The sequence below is a fragment of the Belonocnema kinseyi genome, chromosome 6, assembly GCF_010883055.1.
Source record: "Belonocnema kinseyi isolate 2016_QV_RU_SX_M_011 chromosome 6, B_treatae_v1, whole genome shotgun sequence".
NCBI classification, from domain to species: domain Eukaryota; kingdom Metazoa; phylum Arthropoda; class Insecta; order Hymenoptera; family Cynipidae; genus Belonocnema; species Belonocnema kinseyi.
Genome location: NC_046662.1, coordinates 6,901,362 through 6,923,632, shown reverse-complemented (window position 1 = coordinate 6,923,632; position 22,271 = coordinate 6,901,362). Strand labels below are relative to the sequence as shown.

The 22,271-nt window shown below is 27.8% G+C and overlaps 1 protein-coding gene across 1 annotated transcript in view; it reads right to left on the bottom strand.

The window, feature by feature from the left end:
* The window catches only part of LOC117174968 (serine/threonine-protein kinase PLK1-like), a 65,746-nt gene that overhangs the window by 9,960 nt on the left and 33,515 nt on the right, over positions 1-22,271 (bottom strand). The window contains exons 4-6 of the mRNA XM_033364440.1: positions 16,823-16,927; positions 14,169-14,285; positions 3,160-3,374 (exon numbers count right to left, since the gene is read on the bottom strand). Coding sequence (XP_033220331.1) covers positions 3,160-3,374; positions 14,169-14,285; positions 16,823-16,927 — 437 coding nt within the window. The remainder of the gene's footprint in view (positions 1-3,159; positions 3,375-14,168; positions 14,286-16,822; positions 16,928-22,271) is intronic.

Here is a 22,271-nt window from a genome sequence, read left to right as displayed (position 1 = left end):
ATGATCGCGCTCCTACCTCCAGCACTGGTCCAGCACGTTCGAACGCGCGCGAATTTTCAACAAAAACGATCAATGTTCATGAAAAAACGAATTTTTAATCAAGTGGTTCAACTTTCTACCAGGTATAGCTAATTTTTTAATAAAAAAGATGAATTTTCAACCAAGAAGATTAATTTTCTACTAAAAAGATGAATTTTCAACAAAATAGATCCATTATCAACTAAAAAAATCGATTTTCAACCAAAAGTTGAATGGTTAAGTTTTCAGTTAAAAATATTAATTTAAGAAAATAAGAATATTATCAAAATAGTTCACTTTTCCACAAAATAGATGAATTTTTAACAAAAAGAATAAAGCATCATTTAAAAAAAAATGAATTTTTTAATTAAGTGGATCAACTTTAGCCAAGAAATAGGGGTAAAATTGGGTAATAAATTATTTTCAATAAAATTATTGTGGGTATCATATTAAGTACAATATGAAACGAATTATAAACTGAAATGATAAATGTTCATGAATCAATACATTCTTAATCAAGCCGTTCAACTTTCTACCAGGTATATTTATTTTCAGTTAAGCATAGATCAATTTTCAACCAAAGAAATGAATCTTCAACCAAAAATATTTCTTTTTAAGAGAGTGGTTAAGTATTGAATGAAGCAGTTGAATTTTCAATCAAAATATGTAAATTTCCAAAAAAAAATTGAATAGTCAAGTTATGATTGAAAAGATTAGTTTTTATTAAAAAATTAATAATTTTCAACCTAAAAACTAATTTTACCGCAAAAAGATGAATTTTTAACTGAACAAATGAAGCTTCAACACCAAAACTGAATTTTTAATAAAATAGTTTTTCTTCAACAAAGTATTGTGAAATTTTCAACCAAAAAGATTAATTTTCTACAAAAAAATATTTTTGTAACAAATTGGTTCAAACATTCAACCTAGTAGTGGAATTTTAAACAAAAAAACATGAATTTTCAATACAAAAATTTAGTAGTTGGTATTTAAATAATGTAGATTTTTAAATTAAATACCAACTACTACATTTTGTATTAAAAATTCATCTTTTTTGGTTTAAAATTCCACTACTAGGTTGAATGTTTAAACCGATTTGTTAAAAAAAATACTTTTTTGATAGAAAATTAATCTTCTTGTTTGAAAACTTTACTATACTTTGTTGAATATTTAACTATCGACCAAAATTTTCGGAAGATTGTAGAATCTATTGGCACGTGAAAGAATTCTTGCAGAGACGGAGAAGTTTAATTAATTTTCAATTGTTTAAAACAAACGATTATTTAAACAATAAAAAATGTGTTTTACCACCGAACAATTATTTAGCGTAAAGTATACTTCGGAACAACAATTTGTATAACTCAATTATAGAATTTCGATGAACCGTTCGAGAGTAATCCATTTTTGAAAAAAATGACCCAGAAATTTGATTTTTAATAACTTAAAAAAAAATTGTCACAAATATTTCAGAGGAGTTATTTTGATATAAAAACGAATCGAAAACTGTATAAATTGATTGAAAATAGAACTATCGATTTAAAAGTGGCACACTTGAGATATTTTGACAAAGTACACAGCCATTTAAATATTTCGAATTTTTTAGAAAATAATTTACTCGGATGTACTCGAAATATGTATAAGATTTTGAGAATTTATTATAAATAATCGTTTTTTTCTGTCCTTGTAAATATCTGAATGTGTAAAAATAAAATACGAACTAAAATCAGATCTATTGTTCAAACTGTTTAGTTGAAAATGTAAGTATTTTGTTGGAAACTCAAGTATTTGGTACAAAAGTACATCGTTTTTTATAGAAAATTAATCTTCTTTGTTGAAAATTCATTCAACTGGAATCTTTTTTGGGTGAAAATTCAACTATTTCTTTTTTTTTTTAGAATTAAAAAAAAATTATAAAATTCATCTGTTTTAGGAGAAATTTATTCTTTTTTGGATTAAAATGCAACTATTTGGTAGGGAATTCAGCAATTTTGTTTAAAAGTCACACTTTTTGGTTAAAAATTCGTCTTTTTGTATTTAAAATTCAATTTCTTTCGTGAAAACTTATTTCTTGTTTAAAAATTCATATTTTGATTGTGAAAAGTCAACTGAAGTATTTTTTAACAGATAATCACTTTGTCACTTTGTTAAGAAATCATTTATTTAAGAATTCAACTTAGTTGAAAATTTATCTCTTTGGTTGAAAGTTCAACTATTTTATAGAAAATTAATCTTTCTTAATTAAATTATTCAACTACTTGGGTAAACGTTAAACAAAAGTATTAATTTAATTTCTCTTGATTGAAGGCCTATTTTTTTGGTTGAAAATTTAACAGTTTAGTAAAAAAGCCTCTTTTTTATTTAAAATTAATTTTTTACTGAAAATGTAGCTTTCCATTTTTGTTAATATTAATCTTTTTTAGTTGAAAATTCTTCTTTTTTTGGTAAAAAAAAATAATTTTCTTGGTTTGAAATTTCATTTTTGTAGGGTAAAAATTCATCAGTTTCGTGGAAAATTAATTCTTTGCTGGAAAGTCATATTTTTTGTTTGAAAATTCAATTTTTGTAGAGAAAATTCGCCTCTTTGCTTGAAGGTTTAACAATTTAGATCAACTTTTATTTCTTTCCTAAGTGAAAAATCTATATTTGTTGAAAATTCGTATTTTGGGTTTAAATTTTTTTTTACATAAATTTCATCTTTTTTGATTGAAATATGAACTATGGCCCATTTTGCTAGCAATTTTTCTTAGGTTGAAAATTCAACTAGCATGTTACAATTTTATTTATTTATTTTTTTTTGCAAATTTAGGTACTTTGTTAAGGAGCAATCCTTTATAGAAGAAAATACATTTTTTGCTGAAAATAAATTAATAAATTTTAAATTTGTATCTGAAATGCTATTTTATTCCTTTTATAAAAAAATTCTATGTAAATTCAAGGAAAATGAAAACGTGGCCAAGGAAAAATCTTTTAAAAATCTATGACGCTATAATATATACTATTTTTGCTGGCAAGGTTCGGCGACAGCCTCTGGCGATCCCTCATCTATTTAAGGGGAAATTGAGTAGTGGGGGTAGAGCGAGCAGGTAGACGGCGCGGGCGTCTCTTCGTTCGCCCGGTTCTACTATCCTATCTTGTACTTACACTTTTCTACGCTGGCCATCAGGACGAGTGGCAAGTCCAAAATCCCCGATCTTGACGATCATCTTTTCAGAAAGGAACATATTGCCTGGTTTCAAATCCCGATGAACGACTTTCTGCGAGTGAATGTAGGCAACACCAGTTACCATTTGTTTCATGTAGTACCTTGCTTCCGGTTCGGTCACCTTGCCTCGGTATCTCAGCACGTGCATCAAACTCTGAAAGAAACCACGTGCACATGATTCATCAATCTTTAATTTTTAAATTCCATTTTATGAGTAATAATGAAAGAGGTTGCGAAATCACTCCACACAAATGCCTCTTTCAAAATGCAATAGTTTACATTCAATTTTAAAAGTCAAACCACTCGATCATCATTTTTTTTTTTGCGTGCCGGGTTTACATCGAGCATTTTTACCGGAAACGCTTTTTGCACCCTTTCTTTTTTCTGTGATTTTTGATGAAAGCTCAGAATGCCACAAAACTTCGGTTTCAAAATTTCTCGACTTTTTGCTAATTAAATTTTCATTTTCCCTGACCAATAATATTCAAATATCAGCATTTTAATTTTGCAAATTTGTAATGTTGAATCTTTTATGAATCGAAGAAAAAAATTTTGGATTGAAATTTATTTATTTCAAACAAGCAAGATTACTTTTCTCAGATAAAAGATAAATTTTCAATCCAAAAGGACTAATTTTCAATAAAATAGTTGATATTTTAACCCAAAAAAAATTTTTTTAACAAAATAGTTCAATTTCCAACAAAATAATATAACTTTCTACAAAATAATCGAATTTATAACCACATTGTTGAAATTTCCACCTAAAAAGATGAATGTTCAACCAAATGACCAAATTTTGAATTAAAAAAAGATTAAGCTCCAACCAAAAACAATTACATTATCAACCAAATAGTTAAATTTTCAAGCTAAAACCAAAAACAAAACAAAAACGAATTTTTAAAAAAGATTAAAATTTTCAATCGAAGAGTTGAACATTCAACAAAATAATTAAATTTTAAAGAACATAATTAATATTTTAATTGGTATTTAGTTTTTATTTAAACCAAGAAAAATTAAATTTCTACCAAACAAGATGAATTATTAAGCCAAACAGAATAGAAGTTTTAAATTTTCGGAAAAAAAATCAATTTTTAAAAAATGCAACTAAAATAGTGAATTTATCAACCATAACTGCAGATTTTCAATAAATAAAGATTTTATAGTCAAGAAAGAAAAAAAAAGTGCATCCAAATTGTTGAACTTTTCAGCCAAAAAAAAAGTGTAACAGTTGAATTTTCCACCCGAAAATATTAATTTTCAAGAAAAAATTACTTCTCAACAAAAAAAAATAAAAATAAAAGAAATTTTATTTACAGTTCATAAAATTATTTTCACACCAAAAAGAAAAATATTTTTCAACAAAATAGTTCAATTTTTAATCAATGGGATCGTAAAATTATAAGTTAAAACAAATCAATCTTAAAGCCAAAAAATTATCTTCAACCAAAGATACGAATTTTCAACCATAAAAATGAGTTTAAAAAAAAAGTTGAATCCTCAACAAAATCAGATTAATTTTCAACCAATAAGTTGTATTTTTATTTTAAAAAAAAAGAAGAATTTTCAACAACAACAAAATATAAATTTCCATCCGAAAGAAGAATTAAAAAAAAAATTGTTGAATTTTCAACACAAAAAGAACCATTTTCAACAAAATAGTTAAATTTTTAACGAAAAAAACTATCATTTCTAAACTAAATGATTGAATTTTCTACATTAAAATATGAATTTTCAACCCAAAAAAGAGAATTTTTTACAAAACATTTGACTTTTAAACAAAAAAACTATCACTTCTTAACGAAAATGTTGAATTTTCTACATTAATATTTGAATTTTCAATATAACGGTCATTTCTACCAAAATAGTTTAATTTTTCACTCAAAAAGAGAAATATTCAAAAAAATAGTTGAATCCTCAAACAAAGAAGATTACTTTTTAAACTATCAGTTACGTTTTTATCCACAAATATGAATGAAAAAAATATAGATGAATTTTAATCTAAAAGAAGATTTTTAACAGAAAATATAGGTAAATTTTCATCCAAGAAAGTTTTTTGTTCAACACCAAAATATGAATTTTTAATAAAAAGTTCATTTTAAACTAAAAAAATAGAATCTTTAACAAAACAGTTGCATTTTTTGACCGAAAAAATTTAATTTTAAATACAAAAAAAGGTTGAATTCAATAAAAAAAGGTCGAATTTTCAAACAAAATAGTGGATTTAAATAGCTTTAATTCAAAAGAAGAATTTTCCAAAAACTACTTGAATTTTCACCTAAGAAAGATTTCAGTTGAATTATCAACACCAAAATATAAATTTTCAACAAAAAGGTAATTTTCTACCAAAATAGTTGGATTTTCAACGCAAAAGGAAGAATTTTCAAAAAATACAAGGAAAATAAATTACTAACAAGAATATTATATCAGGGTGGCCGCAAAACTTCATTTTCCAAATGCCCTAATTTTTCCTTAACCGTTAATTCTCTTGATCTTGGAATATTTTTAATATCGAATTTTTTATAAATGGAATAACAAAATTTTCAATTAAAAAATGTCCTCACAAATAAAATTACCTAACCAGCGGTCACCCTGAAGAGTGAAGCTTGTTTTAAATGATCAAATCGAAAGTTTAGAACTTCCTGGTCCTTTCAATTAAACTTCAATTGAAAATTAATTGAAAAAAATATACACAACATTTTATATCTAAAGAAATAAAATTTATTTTACTATCTTAAACCGGAAATTTCGGTTTATAATTTAGGGACAGTGATTTTATAGGCGTGTTGACAGTTTTCTATGACCTACATTTTTGCATTCTCTTAATTTACGTTTGCTGTACTTTTATTGGATGTAGAGATCTTTACCGAGTCATAAACCCGCTTCTTCGTCAAGTTTGGTCAAGTTATCGTTATCGTTTTCACATACTTTCTCTCTTGCATCCGCAGTAAAGCGCGAAACCACAAGATATGCAAGAAAGAGAGAAATTCCTGCATTTTTTCCTTCAATACTTATTATTATGCTTGTTAACTGGCATTAACAATTACCTCACTATAGGTGAAATGTGTACAAAAAGTAGAAAATTGCAGGAAACACCGCTAGTCTCTAACATTATTACAGGAGAAGATAAGCAATAATAAGCAATAATAATTTGTTTAAAAAATTGTTTTTGCTAAAATAATTACTATCTCACTATAAGTAAAAAGTGGACAAAAAGTTAAACATTTCAGAAACAACCCCAAATTTTTATAAATAATCTAAGAGAATTGTATTATGAATAATAACAATAATAATAATAAAGTCTTTGGAAAACTAATTATTTATTATTGCCTCTTTCTAACATTTAAACAAAAGAGAAGAATTTTTTGACAAAGTAATTGAAGTAATTGATTTAATTTTTAATAAAAATATCATTTTCAACAAACTAGAATCAATTTTCAACCAAATAGATAAATTAGAAAAGAATTTTTTTTAACTTTTCTCAGAATACAGTTGAATTTTCAACAAAAATTACCACTTTTAATCAAGGTAAACGAATTTTATATCCAAAAAGACGAATGTTCAACAAAACGGTTTAATGTTTGACAAAAAAAGAGGACTTTTTAACAAAACAATTAAATTTTTAACCCAACAGTAGAATTTACAACAAAAACAAAACCATTTTTATCCAAATAGTTGGACCTTCAATAAAAAAAGTCGAATTTTGATCCTCACAGTTGAATTTGCAAGACAAAAAAGGCAAATTTTTTAAAAGACAGTTGAATTATCAACCTGAAAAGTTTAATTTTCAACAAAAATATCATTTTTAACAAAGAAAGTTGAATTTTCGACCAAACAGTTGAAAAAAAAAAAATTTCAAGAAAAAAAAGACATTTTGTGGTATAAAGTTGAATTTTTAATAAGAAAGATCTCTTTCAAACAAGAAGGATGAATTTTCAATCCATAAAGACGAATTTTCTATAAAAAAGACGAATGTTGAACAAAACAGTTTAATTATTTACCAAAAATATGACTTGAACAAAATAATAGATTTTTCAACCACAACAAAATCATTTTTGTCAAAAAAGTTGGAGTTTCAATCAAAAGAGACGAATTTTTCAAAAGATACACGAATTATTAACCTGACAAGTTTAATTTTCAACAAAAATATAATTTTCAAAGAAGAAGGATATATGTTGAACCAAATAGTTAAATTTTTAAAAAAATTAATTTTCAAGAAAAAAAAAGAAATGTCTTAGAAAACAGTTGAATTAAAAAAAATACCACTTTCAATCAAGAAATATGCATTTTAAACAAGAAAAGATTATTTTTGCACCCTCGAAGATTAATTTTCAAACCATAAGGACGAATTTTCTATAAAAAAGACGAATTTTCAAAGAAACAGTTGAATTTTTGACAAAAAATAATTACTTTCTAACCAAATAATTGATTTTTCAGTCAAATGCTCGAATTTCAATTTAAACAGTTTTTTTAAGGACAGTTAAATTATCACCCGGAAAAGTATGTTTTCAACAAAAAAGATTTAACTTCAACTAAATAAAATGCAGTTAAATTATCGACATGAAAACTTGGATTTTCTACAAAAAAGATTATTTTCAACCAAAAAAGATGAATTTTCAATTTTTTTGCTAATTCAGTTCGCATCGTTTGTATTTAAGTGAACAAATAAGAAAAAGGTGTGTGAAGATCGCGAATTTATAACTAATCAATTGTAAACGTTTTCGACTTAAAAATGTTCAAGTCTTAAGACTTAAGATTGTAAAAAAAATAGAAACTGTTAAAATTGTTCAAATTGAAACGTTGCTCATTAAAAATTTTTCCAGAAGAAAGCTTTAATGAAAAATTATATAGATCTCAATGTTCAAAATTAAAACGTTATATATTTTTCTAGTTTTTATTTTGAATTTTGAAAGTTTTCTTGAGATTCTTGATACGAGATGCCAAAAGCGCGGTTTGCTGAAACTGCGAGTGTGAAGGCCCAGCACTCACCCTTCGGCTCGGCTTTACCTCACCTTCGACTTTGCCTCGCCTCACTTGAGATTGTCAACTGTTTACAGACATCGAAAATACCACAACGACAAACGACTCAGCCAACCTCTCCCAGGACGATATTTATATAGAGAGCAATATGTTTCGGAAACCATGGATAGCATTTTGCTCGCCGGTGAAAGCATTTTGCTAACCGGTCAAATCATTTTGCTCACCGGTCAAATCATTTTGCTCACCGGTGAAATCATTTTGCTCACCGGCGAAATCATTTTGCTCAACAGTGAAAGCATTTTCCTCACCGATATTGGGGATTTTGCTCATCGTCTTCGCACAAGATGCAGAAATGACCATTTTCCATGGCTGCAAACGGTAGCTAAACGAGGGTTTTGCATGTATGTGTAAAGAAATAGTATATTTCAATACGAGATGCTAAAACGGCGGTTCGCTCACTGCGAGCGTGAAGGCTCAACACGAAGTCGAAAGCGAGGTTAAGTGCTGGTACTTCACACTAGCAGTGAGCAAACCGTCCATGAGCCTATCGCAACGAATAATATTTTTCTTTACAAATTACAATGCAAAACCTGAGATTGTCTACCGTTTACAGACATCGAATATACTACAATGGCAAATGACTAACCCAACTTTACAAAATGTTTTCGTAACCATTTTGCTCACCAATGTTGGGGATTTTGCTCATCGTCTTCTGCGTCTACAATTCTCTAAGCCTGTAAACGATCGCTAAATTAGGGTTTTGCATGTATGTGTAAAAAAAAAAGAATTTGGACCACCCTGATATTAATTGCTTACTTAAATTTGAAATTTCAATCTTGCACATAGAAAATGATTTAAATCAAACGAAACCCTATCCATTTACTTCCAGCAGGGGGTTTCGCTTTGGCTAGCACGTGTGCAGAACTGCAGGCTGCACTGACTCTCTGGTAAAAGAGAAAAAAAAATCGCATCACCTGCAGCTGTGGCAGTGGATGTGGCAAGCAGAGCACTCGCATTTTCGCTTCAAGCTAGCAAGTAGCAACGACGACGACGGCGACGCCACGCTTGTATGGTCGTATGGTCGATCGACCCTCTTGCCTCTTTTGCAGACTCGCTTCGTCTCGTTTCGTTTACGCTTTACGCTTTACGATCCATTGCCACCGCTTTATTTTAGGAAAGTAACACACGAGCCGTAGTATCTATCATTTTATTAATAAATTCACCGGTCAAGGTTGTATATCGTCAAGATGAACAGAAATCGAATTCCCATCATCGTGCCTTAATTCCAATCGATTGAATATTCTATGGTGATAAAAATAAATTATAAAAATAAATGATAAAAAAAAATTAAGATAAATTTCATGTCCCGAAGAAGAGCAAATAAGACTTTATCGGTTTTAATTCTTCTACTAAAAATGAAAACAAGCTACGTTTAACTAATTAGACATTTAAAATAAAATTAAGAAAAGTTAAATGTTCAATTAGTTAAACTTTTCATCGTTTTCAACCTTTTTTTTTTAATTTCTTATTCAAAACAAAAGACATATTTTTAAATAAACTGAAGCAGGGCCCAATAATTTTCAAATTTTGGCCTGCACACCTTTTTGAATGTTGCTCTAAAAACAAGAGCAATAACAGGGCCGCCGCTAGACCGGAAGACCCAGAAATGATCGGGGTTTCTATGAGACCGGGAAAAACCAGGAAATGATACTGAATTTATTTTTGACCGGGATTTTACAAGTTTTTAGAAAAGAAAACAGTCTGTCCAGCTTGTTTTCAACCGTTTATTTTTAAATTATTGATTGAATTGATATGTTTTTTTTCAATTATATCATTCAGTGTACAATGTATAATTCAAAAATCTTTCACGTAAAATTTTTTTTTATAGAGTTTAATTTTCAGGTGTACATTTGTCATTTAAAAAATTTTTAAATCCAGTTATAAAGAGTTAAAACATGAAAAATTAGAATCTTATGAAATCGACAATTTTTAATAAAAAAAAACTTTTTTCGTTGATCAACTGTGAATATAAATTATAATCATTTTTTAAATGGAAATGCACATTGAGGATTAATAAGTAAATAATAATTCATTTTACTAGACGCTTCTAAATCTGTTCAACACTTAAGAATTTCCACGCCCGATTGAAACTTTATAAACTATTTCAATTTTTTAAATAAATTAAAAAATATATATTCATAATTAAAGACTTTTATTAAATTTAAAATATTTTTTAGTATAAAATTTTAAATTTTGAAATTTTTTAACTAAAAAAAAGAAAAATTGTTTAATATTTAGAAATATTTTACTGTTAATTTAAAATCAGTAATTATAAATAACATTTTCAAAACTAAAAGAAAATTAAACTTTGAACGTTACAATTTTAATTGTTCTATTTAAAAAATTTTAATTTACATGTAAAATTGTTGAATTTTTATGCATAATAAATATTGAACACCTATTATTATTATTCCTAGAAAAAATTCGAGTAAGTTGAAGAAATATTTAGGTCTGAAAAGATTCAAAATTAATTTCAAATTTCAAATTATTTAAATAATTGAAACGAAATGTCTACGTATATTAACAAAATTTGCCTACTTGTACCGAAATTTCGATGCAAAAAGCCCAGTCCGGCCTAATTCAAAACAAAATATAGATTTTTGCAGATTTCGAACAAAAAATTTAGAAGATTTTTAAGGGGTGTGAAAGGCTTCAAAGGAATAAAAAAAAATCTGAAGATTCCTAGGGAAATTGAAAATTAATTTTGATTTTGAAAAATTAATTTTGAGAGAATATTTAAAAAGATTTGAAAAGAATTCCAAAATTGTCAAAAATGAATCTGGAGGATTCTAAGAAAATATTTCTAATTTCGCAGGATTTAAAAAAAATTATAAACAATTCGAATAATTTTAAAAGATATTTAGAAGTTCTGAAAAAATTTCAAAAATAATTAAAAACTTATAAAATGTAAAACAACGTGTACTTAGATGTAGCGGGCATATTTTTTTTATTTTTAATGTTGTTATTTACGAGTAAAATAAAAACTACCAGTCCTATGCAAAAAGAACTAGTAAAAAATTCCTAGATCTGTTTGGGATGCATAATTTTTGTTCATTCAACTTTTTCCGAACACTACCGTACTATAGTTTATGGCCATCTCTTTTTTTTAACTGATAAAGTTCTCTTAAATTCAATTATGTCAGAGCTACAAAATTTTCTCGTTAAAAGGTTGAATGCTCTCAAAATTCTGTTAAAAATGAGTCCATGATGAAGCCAATTGGTCAATTTTTATTTTTATTTGCCTACAAATAAGATGTTTTCAAATTTTTCCAACTTCATTTTCTTGCACTGTGATAGGAAATTTTTTTTAGATTTATGCTCATAAAATACGACGATATTGTAGAAAAATAGGTTTAAAATGAACTAATTTTTCAAAAAACAGATACATTTTCATAGAAAAATATCACTTTTTATCCAAACATATTAATTTTCCACCAATAAAGACGAATTTTATTAATAAAATACATTATTTTTAATATAATTTAATTGCGCACACTAAATTTAGAATTTTTCCTTATTGAACCTATCTTCTGACAATTATTATTGTTCAATTCAAAATGGTTAATTGTTAATACAGTCAAACCCTTCAATAGCCCTTCCGAGCATTGATGCTGTACCGCAGGTAGGTGTATAGCAGGTGCTGTGCGGGGTCTGCGGTTGTCACGCAGGCGTGAAAAAACAAAAGCGGAGCGGGCTATAATGAATTCATTCCCACCCACCGTCAGCCCCAAAGTCGGCGCTATAGAAGAGTTTCACTGTAGTTTAATTTTCAACTAAAAAGCGTAATTTTCAACAAGATCATAATTTTCTACAAAAAAAATATCAAATTTTCAACAAAATACATGAATTTTCAACTATAAAAGATTATTTTGCAACCAAAAATTGAATAGTCAAATTTGCAGATGAAAAAATTATTTTAAAAAAAGAACAAATTTTGAATAAAATAGCGAAATAGTCTAACCAAAAATTAGTAATGTTAATCAAACAGTTTCATTTTTAACCTAAGAAAAATTAAATTTCTAACAAAAAAAGATGAATTTTAATTAAAATATTAAAATTTCCAGCCAAAGAGAAGAATCTTCTACCAGAAAAACTAATTTTCAACAAAACAGTTCAATTTAAAAAAAAAATTAAAAATTGAAAATATAATAGTCAAATCCTCAAATAAAAAACAGATTAAATTAAATCAAACACATGCAATAACAAATTTTTCATTTTTGGTTAAATTCAACTGCCATATTATGACTTAATTGAAAATTAAGGTATCAATCTTCTTGGGACGAAATGAATGTTTTTTACAATTAAACTATTTGGTTAAAAGTCAGGGTGGCCGTTTTAATTAACGAAATAAATTCCCGTCATTTCCCGGTTTTTTGCCCGGTTCGCAAACATTTTTCACAGTCAATTAAATTTAAAAAAATGGAAAATATTTAACTGAACACTTCTTTAATTAGAAATTCAATTATTTTCTTTTGAAATAGTTTAAACATGCTTGGAAGGCTTGAAAATTTTATTTCAAAATCTTGAGCATGATAATTTTTTATCTTTTTAAAACTCCTAAACATCTCTTAAAATTACTCAATTTTTTTCTACAAATGTTTATTTACAAATTATATATCACAATTTAAAAATTTCACTTACAAATTAAGCATTTTTCAAATACAACAATTAAAATTGTAACGTTCAAAGTTGAAAGGCTCTTCGAAATTTAAACGATTCCAGGCTTTCTGTGTTAAACAATTCAGTTAAAAATTCTTTACTTTTAAATATTTCATTTCAATTTACTTGTCTTAAATAAAAACGCAAACATTGCTATATATTCAATAAAAGTTGAAAACACTTTATAAACTTTCAGTCACACCTTCAAATTTGTTTAATGACTAAGACTTTAAATTGTAACCGTTTAAGTTTTAACGTTAAAATCTGAAAATTCTTAAATTTTGAACTGGTTTAAAATCGTTTTGTCAAATCGCTTTTGTTCACTTTTTATTACTTAAAGTACAGATGAATTAAAAAAAATTTATTTATTAAATAAAAACGTTTTTTATCCAAAATTTTCAACATCAAAGGCTTTTATTTTTTATTTGTTCAAGTCTTTAAGAAAGCATTTAAAAATTCTTTAAATTAAAAATTGAAGCTTAGAAATAAAAATTTTTAATGCAAAATTTTTGAAGTAAAAAAAAATTTGAATTATGCATTGTAAGCTAAATAATAGCATAATTGAAAAACATAACAATTCAACTAATTATTTAAAAACTGTTGAAATCGAACGTGGAGAGATTTTTCTTTTACAAATTTATAAAATTCCCGGTCAAAAAATAATTCACTGTCATTCTTCGATTTTTCCCGGTCTCAAAAAATTCCCGGTTTCCCGCTCGAGCGGCCACCCCAAAAATGGAACTGATTTCCTTATTGAGAAAAATTGACTGATTTGGAAAAACACTTTTGTCTGATTTGTCAATCTTCGAATCCACATTATTTTAATCAGTCAAATTTGACTTCGAATCAGTCAATTATAATGATTCAAAATTATAGAGCAAAGAATCAGGACTAATTAAAAGAAAATTTTGAACCTATTATTTTCTGAAAAGCAAATCCCGGCTGACTATCAGTTTTTGAAAGGAAGCTTAGAATCGTATTGAATTTTTCTTTCCACGAGTGACCTTCTTCAGTGGATTTGAATAAAAAATGACATTGGCGGCAAATAAGAGAAGAGAAAGAGGAAGTGGCAGTGTGTGTGTCATTTGGGTTGTAAAGGTTGTAAAAGAGAGTGAAAGTCAGATGAGAATGAAATTGTTGAGGTGATAGTGAATTTGAATGTCAAGTAGGCGAAGAATGTGGCGAATTGAAGACAAAGCCAAAGACAAAGACAAAAGAGTTTGGATAAAGCATTGTCTTCTATTAACTGTACCTTTCTTGGACAAGCTTCTAGGAGCATGTAGACATTTAGATTGTCCTCGAAATAGTGATGCATCTGAACGACATTGACATGATTCAGCTCCTTGTGTATCATGACCTCTCTTGCAATCTACGAAGCAAAAATACCATAAAACGTTAATAGTTAATAAAGAGTGATTACCGAAGTCATCATACCACATACTTTCGTTTCTTTTTAAACATTAGGAAGAAACCAAAACAATTGTCAACTACAACTGCTAAGAATAAATCAGTAGCCTATAATAGATTAGGTAGTTTTGTGAATTTATTTTCATATGAATCTAAAAAGAAATTTAATAACACGTTTCCCTTTTCAAATTGCCAAGTAAGAAATACTTTCAGTCTATATTATTACTAGAGAAAGTCTCTATCTAAAAAAAATTTAACTGTTTTTAAATTAATCAACAATTATTAATTTCCTTCGATCGAAATATGATCAAAAATTGATCACAGACTGATCGAACACTGACTTTAATCTGATCGAAACCTGTTGAAAATCTGATCAAAATCTGTTAAAAGTCTGATCGAAATCTGATTGTAAACTGATTGTATTCTGATTGAAATCTGAACGAAATCTCAATGAAAACAGATCGAAAATTGATCAAGATCAAAAACTGATCGAAATCTGATCAAAGGCTGACTAAAAATTGATATAAATCTGATCGAAATGTAATCAAAAACTGTTCGTAATATGAAAAATCTGATCACAAACTGTTTGAAATCTAATAGAAAACTGTTCGAAAATTGATCAAGATCTTATCGAAATCTGATCGAAATCGGATTAAAAACTAATTGTGTTCTGATCTAAATCTTAACGAAATCTCCATGAAAACTGATCGAAATCTAATGTAAAACTGAATAAAAACTAATCGAAAATTGATCAAGATCTTTTATCGAAATCTGGTTGGAATCTGATAAAAATCGGATCGAAATCTGATAAAAAATTTGATCAAAATTTGATCAAAATCTGATCGAAATTTGATCATAACTGATCGAAATCTGATCAAAGTCTGATTGAAAACTGATAGAAACCTGATCGAAATCTTATCGACATCTGATCGTTAAACGTTCGAAATCTGATCGAAAAATAATCTGAAACTGACAGAAAATTGATCAAAATCTGACTAAAAGGTGATAGAAATCTGATTCAAATGAAATCAAAAACTGATGGTAATATGATTCAAAACCGATTAAAAACTGATCGAAAACTGATCGAAATCTGATCAAAGGCTGACGAAAAATTGATAGAAATCTGGTCGAAATGTAATCAAAAACTTTTCGCAATATGAAGAATCTGATCACAAACTGTTCGAAATATAATAGAGAACTGTTCGAAAACTGATCGAGATCTTATATCGAAATCTGATCAAAATCTGATAAAAATCTGATGGAAATGTGATCGAAATCTGTTCACAAACTACTCGAAATCTAATAGAAAACTGATCGAAAATTGATAGAAATCTGGTCGAAATGTAATCAAGAACTTTTCGTAATATGAACAATCTGATCACAAACTGTTCGAAAACTAATTGAGAACTGTTCGAAAACTGATCAAGATCTTATATCGAAATTTGATCGGAATCTGATAAAAATCCTATCAAAATCTGATGGAAATGTGATCGAAATCTGTTCACAAACTACTAGACATCTAATAGAAAACTGATCGAAAACTGATCAAAATCTGACTGAAAACTGATCAAAATCTTATCGAAATCTGATAGCAAACCATTCGAAATCTGAAAGAAAACTAATCGAAAAATGATAGAACATCAATAAAAATCTTACTAAGAATGATAAAAATCTGATCGAAATGTAATCAAAAACTGATCGTTACATGAAAAATACTGATCGAAATCTGTATGAAATCTGTGCGAAGTCTCATCAAAATATAATTGAAACCTGATCAAAATATGAGTGAAAACTGATAGAAATGTGATCGATATCTGATCTAAATCTGAACACAAACCGCTCGAAATAAGATAAAAAAAACTTATTAAAATCTGATCAAAGCTCATCGAAATCAGATCAAAATCTGAGTAAAAACTGATTAAAGTTGATCGAAATCTGAACGAAATCTGACTGGAATCTGATCTCAAACTATTTGAAATCTCGTTAAAATCAGATAGAAAACTGATCGAAATGTGGTCTAAAATTGATCGTGAAATGAAAAAAAACTGATTGAAATATGATCGAAATCTGATCAAAGCTGTCCGAAATTTGATCGAAATCCTATCAAAATCTTATGGAAACCTGATTTAAAACTGATCGCAAACTAATCGAAAGTTGATCGAAAGCTGATCAAAAACTGACTGAAAACTGATAGAAAATTCTGAACCAAAAATTTGATCAAAACCAGATCGAAATCTGACTGAAAACTGATAGAAATCTGATTAAAATCTTATTGAAATCTCATAGAAATTGTATCGCAAAGTTTTTAAAAGCTGATCGAAATCTGATCGAAATTCGATCAAAATCTGATTGAAATCTGATTGCAAACTGATCAAAATCCGGATTGAACCTGATTGAGAACTGATCAAAGTTGATCGAAATCTGATTGAAACCTGAACGAAATGGCATCCTAATGTATAGAAACAGGTTTAAAAGAACGAAAAAATTATATTAACCAACCTTTTGCATGTGAATTTTTTGCATTCGATTCTTGGGGATGATTTTGCACGCATATTGCTTTCTTGTAGAGATGTCGGTGATTAAATAAACTTTTGCAAAGCCACCCTGGAATCAAAAAATAACAGTAACAATATTTTAAATTCTAGGTTACACATCCCATTGGGCACAAAATTTGGCGAAGTCCTTGCGACATCGTTACGACATCTTTACGACATCTTTACGACACCCTATGTCCATGTCGTTAAGACGTCTTTACGATATCGTAAATGAGTCGTATGATCTGACGATGCCTTTGCAATCTCGCATAGACACCGAAACGACATAGACATAGGACGTCGTAAAGTTGTCGTAACCATGTCGTAACGATGTCGTAAAGACGTCGACAAATTTTGTGCCCACTGGTTTATGAATTAATACGCTATACATTTTAAAGTTAAGCTCTCTTCTAATTTATTAAAAAGTTTCAAAAAATAAATAAAATATAATAAAACCGACGGAACGTGAAAACTTTTTAATTAAAAGCTTTTCATAAGAAGAAAACATATATGAAATTTCACATATATTACTATAAATACTAATTTATGTAAAGTAATTAATTTCATTTATTTAATAATTAGGAAACTATAGGTGTCGATAAATGAAAATAAGAGTTCATTATTTCAGGTATATTTTTATTTTTATTAATGATTATTAATGATTCCCTTAGGCTTATTTATCCACTGCGGAGTTGTCTCCCCTACCCAACGTTTTAAAGCCTCTATGCTTTGTAAAATTACTAGAACAATTTTTAGAGTTCCTCATTATAAAAAAAAACCTTGCTCAATAATTTTAGCATCTCCTTGTGTCGTCAGCGAGGCGATAATCTGGATCTGACTTATAAATTCCTAGACGACGCGAATGCCATGAAAATGGAGTTCGGGACGAATGCCAAAAGTCGCAAAAATATTTTTAGACGTTGCGAAAACTCACCAAAATTCGCCGATTTCATTATCATTATTTGCAAAACGTCTGGCGGCTTTCGAGTCCAGATAATAATAATACAAAGTTCGTGAATATAAATCATGCCATATATTCCAAATATTCAAGTATAAAGAATTATCTTTTTATTCAAGAATTTATCTATTTTTGATTAAAATATAAATTCCCTGATTTTGCTCAAAATTTTCCCGAGCAATTCTTCATTTGCGCTGACGGTTTTAAAATTTTATTTGAGTTATAAAGACAATCTTACACCTAGGAGATTCATATAATGCTGATACAAAGAAAAGTTTTGTTTGTAAATTTATTTTAAACCAAATTTTATGAGGGGTCATCCAAAAATTACCCTAAACATACGTGTAATGGATAAATTTTCTGCCTAAATAATTAATTTTTTAACAAAAAAAAAGAAACAAGTTTTTAACTGTATAGATCAATTTTCACCTGAAAAAGATAAATTTGCAAGCAAAAATAGAATAGTTAAAATAATACAAAAATAAATATTCAACCGCAAAATTAGTATATTTAACCAAATAAATCAATTTTTATACCAAGAAATTAAATTCTAACCAAAATTAAAACAAAGTAGTTGAAATTTAAATCCAAATAGAAACTAGTTTTCAACTAAATAAATGAATTTTGAAGTAAAAAAGCTCAATTTTTCCGACAAAATCAAATAGTTACATACATTTTCAGTTGGAAAAATAAATGTTTAATAAAAAAAACGAATGATAAAAAAGTAGTTCAATTATCAACTAAAGAAATTCAATTTTAAATCGCTCGCAAGTTTGAGCGCGCCTAGGGCGCGCGACTGTTGGTTCGCGCGCTTCGCGCTCGATGTTGTATTTACCTCGCGCTACGCGCTCGGTCTTTATATTTTCGCACATTCTTGAGCAAACATTTTAAAATTAAGACTCAAAACATCCACCACTGTAATTTTGTGATTGTGAATTCTCTTTTGTTAAAAAAGCTTAGCTCGAGAGTTTGAGCGCACCTGCGGCACGCGACTGAGGGCAATCCCACTCCGCGCTTAGTCTTTTCATTTCTTCCGCATTCAGGCACAGACCTTTTAAAATCAAAGATGAAAGGTACGACAACTGCAATTTTGTGATTGTGAACTCTCTTTTGTTAAAGCTCTTTCGGCTTTAACGAACACAGTCTCATCACGTATGTCGTGCTTCGCACTCGATTTTGTCCAACCTGTCAACTTTTCTGCATTATACACAACACTTTTATATATCAATTATAATACGTTTTTAATGTAACTCTGCCAGGGATTACATATTAAAAAATTGCAAAATAAAAAGCAAATTGTATTTATCAAGATTATTTTTGTATTTGTTTCTTATTTTGCTTTAAATTGTATTCTAAGCTGCTCTGAAACATGTATCATTTCAATAAACGTATATATCATTACAATTCATAATATGCGTAAAAATTGAATCATACTAATTCTTATTTCCTCCTTTTTATAAATTTTTAAAAATTTTTAATATTGTATATTGTATTGTATATAGGAGCCTATGTCCTCTTTCGTCTTTTCTGTGCTTTTTCCAAAAAGTTAATTTTTTAATTTTTAATCTTATGTTTTACAATTAAAAGAAAATCTACTCGTCCTGTCGAAAAATAATTAATAATACATTTATCGAGCTTTTTAGGCGAACAACTTTTGTCTGGTAATTTAAGTTCACACCTTGTGTCGTTTTTTCAAACAAATTTAATATTTTTATTTAGAATGTTATTTTTTACGACTAAAGCAAAAACTAACTGTCCTATCAAAAATTATAGCTCTTTTTTGGAGGAACAAGCTTTTTCTCATTTTTTCTCGTACCAAAAAACGGAATTTTTGGATTTTTCATTATTTTTGGTACAATCAAATTTGGAGTGTTCAACTTCTCGACCAAATTAAAAAAGTTGTTATCATAGTCCTTTAGGGCTTTCAAACAGCAAAGTTTTTCTTCTCTTGACTTTTTTTCATATCAAGCGTTTTTTGGCTTAATATTTTCATTTTAGTTTGTTTTTTAGGATTTTGAAAATGCTCTAACTCTGATAATTTTCTTTTTATAGAAAGAAGTCATGGGGATAAATTGTTTGAGTTTCTGAGTACTATGAACAACCGTACATAGAATTTTTAAATCATGAAAAAATGTGGTTTCAAACATTTTGGGTACGATCAAATTGGGAATTTTCAACTTTTCGACCAAACTAAAAAAGTTGTTATCATAGTCCTTTAGGGTTTTCAAACAGCAAAGTTTTTCTTCTTTTGACTTTTTTTCATGCCATGCGTTGTTTGGCTTAAAATTTTCATTTTAGTTTGTTGTTTTTGATTTTGAAAATGCTCTAACTCTAATAATTTTCTTTTTATAAAAAAAAGTCAGAAAAATAAATTGTTTAAGTTTTGAAGTACTATGAAAAACCGTGCATAGAATTTTTACATCTTGAAGAAATGTGAATTCAAAAATTTTTTGTACGATCAAATGTTGAATTTTCAAATTTTGACCAAATTGAAAAAGTTGTTATCATAATCTGGTAGGGCTTTCGAAAAGCAAAGTTTTTCTTCTTCTGACTTTCTTCATATCATGCGTTGTTTGGCTTAAAATGTTCATTTTAGTTTGTTGTTTTTGATTTTGAAAATGCTCTAACTCTAGTAATTTTTGATTTTTCAAAAAAGTCATTAGGATAAATTGTAAAATTTTTTGAATTCTATGAATAACCGCACAGAGAATTTTTGAATTTTAAAAAAAATGGTCTAAAAAATATTCAAAATGTGCCCACTTTTTAAATTTTCATCCAAAATGGCTGGCTAACGAACTTGACCTTTAGTTTAGGACACTAAACGAGTGTACCAAAGGGCAATCTAATAGATTAATTTTTTCAAAAGTTATCGCGTTCAAAGACAGACAGACAGACATGCAGGCATACATACAGACATACAGTCAGGCATGCGTAAAAACCTGTTTTTCGGATTCAGGGGGTCTCAAAACGTGAACATTTGACAAAAACCTGGGGGGGGGGGGGGTCAAATTTTACACAAATCTAATACCTTCTCTGATGTGAATGTAAAAGACAAATTTTCAACAAAATACGCGAATATTCAACTAAAAAAAAATAGATTGTTTTATTCAAATTTTCAAACAAAAGAAATTAATCGCAAACCAAGAATAGAGTACGTAAATTTTCAATAAAAAAATTAATTTTCAACAAACTAAACTAAATTTTCAAAGTAATTTAAATTTCAACCTAAAAGTATGAATTATCTATCCAAGTAATTGAATTCTCAGCCCAAAAAAGAACGAACTTTTAACTAAATTAATTAATTTCCAACTAAAACAGAAACATTCTCAATAAAATAAATCTTAAACTAAAAAGATAAACTTATTTCGAAAACAGAATAGTCAAAATTTTAGAAAACTTAATTTTCAACAAAATAGTTAAATTTTTAACCGAATAAAATAAATTTCTAACGAAATGGTTCAATTTTAACTTAAAGACAAAAAATGTCAACGAAAATGATGAATCTTTAACCAACAAATTTAATTTTACAAAAAACTGTTAAATGCTTAAAACAAAACATAAATTTTTTACAAAAAAAGATAAATTTTCAACATAATATATGAATTTTAAACTAAAGAAGATTAATTTTTTACAAAAAAAATACCGATTTTAAACATAATACATGACTTTTACACTAAAAAAGTTAATTTTTTTACCAAAAGTAGATTTGTTAAATTTTTACGTAAAAAAAAATTCAACAAAAAAAAAAGAAGAAATTTCAACAAAATAGTTGAATTTTCAATCCAAAAATAAAATTAATAAAAAAAATTATCCAAAAAGAATGACTTTTATAAAAAAAGTTATTTATATTTTAGCAACATAATAAAATTAACTTCGAGTTCAGTTTATCGAAAATTCCTGAAACATTTCAGGGTTTCCCTAGCATTCTCTGACTTTCCCTCTGACCAGTATTAAATTCCCTGACTTTCTGAAATTCCCCGACCTGTAGTAACCCTGTTTTCTTTAATTTTACACTAGAGTAGAGAAATGTACAGCAGGATGACTAAAAAAAAAAAAAGATTTTCCTATTTAAACATGCAAACCAGCAAATTCTGCAGAAAAAAGAATTCAGAATCAGATACGATTTAGAGGTCCTCTATTATACTTTTTTCCCCATTGTAAATAATTTAATAGAAATTTGTACTTTTCCTTGAGAAAAAATAATTTTTTTCAATTAATTTCACACATTTTTCTATAACAAGTTAATTTTTGTAATTTTACTTATTGTATTTAGAATATTAACCAATTTTATATTATTGTATTTAAAATGTCAAACATGTTACGAGGGTAGTTCAATAAGTCCTTAGAATGACCGACAGATGGCGGGCGAATCGCTCCAAATCATCTGTTTTCAGTCAGCACCACTCCCGACTAGATATATGGTGCAGTCACAGTCCACATCTTCTGAGTTTACGTG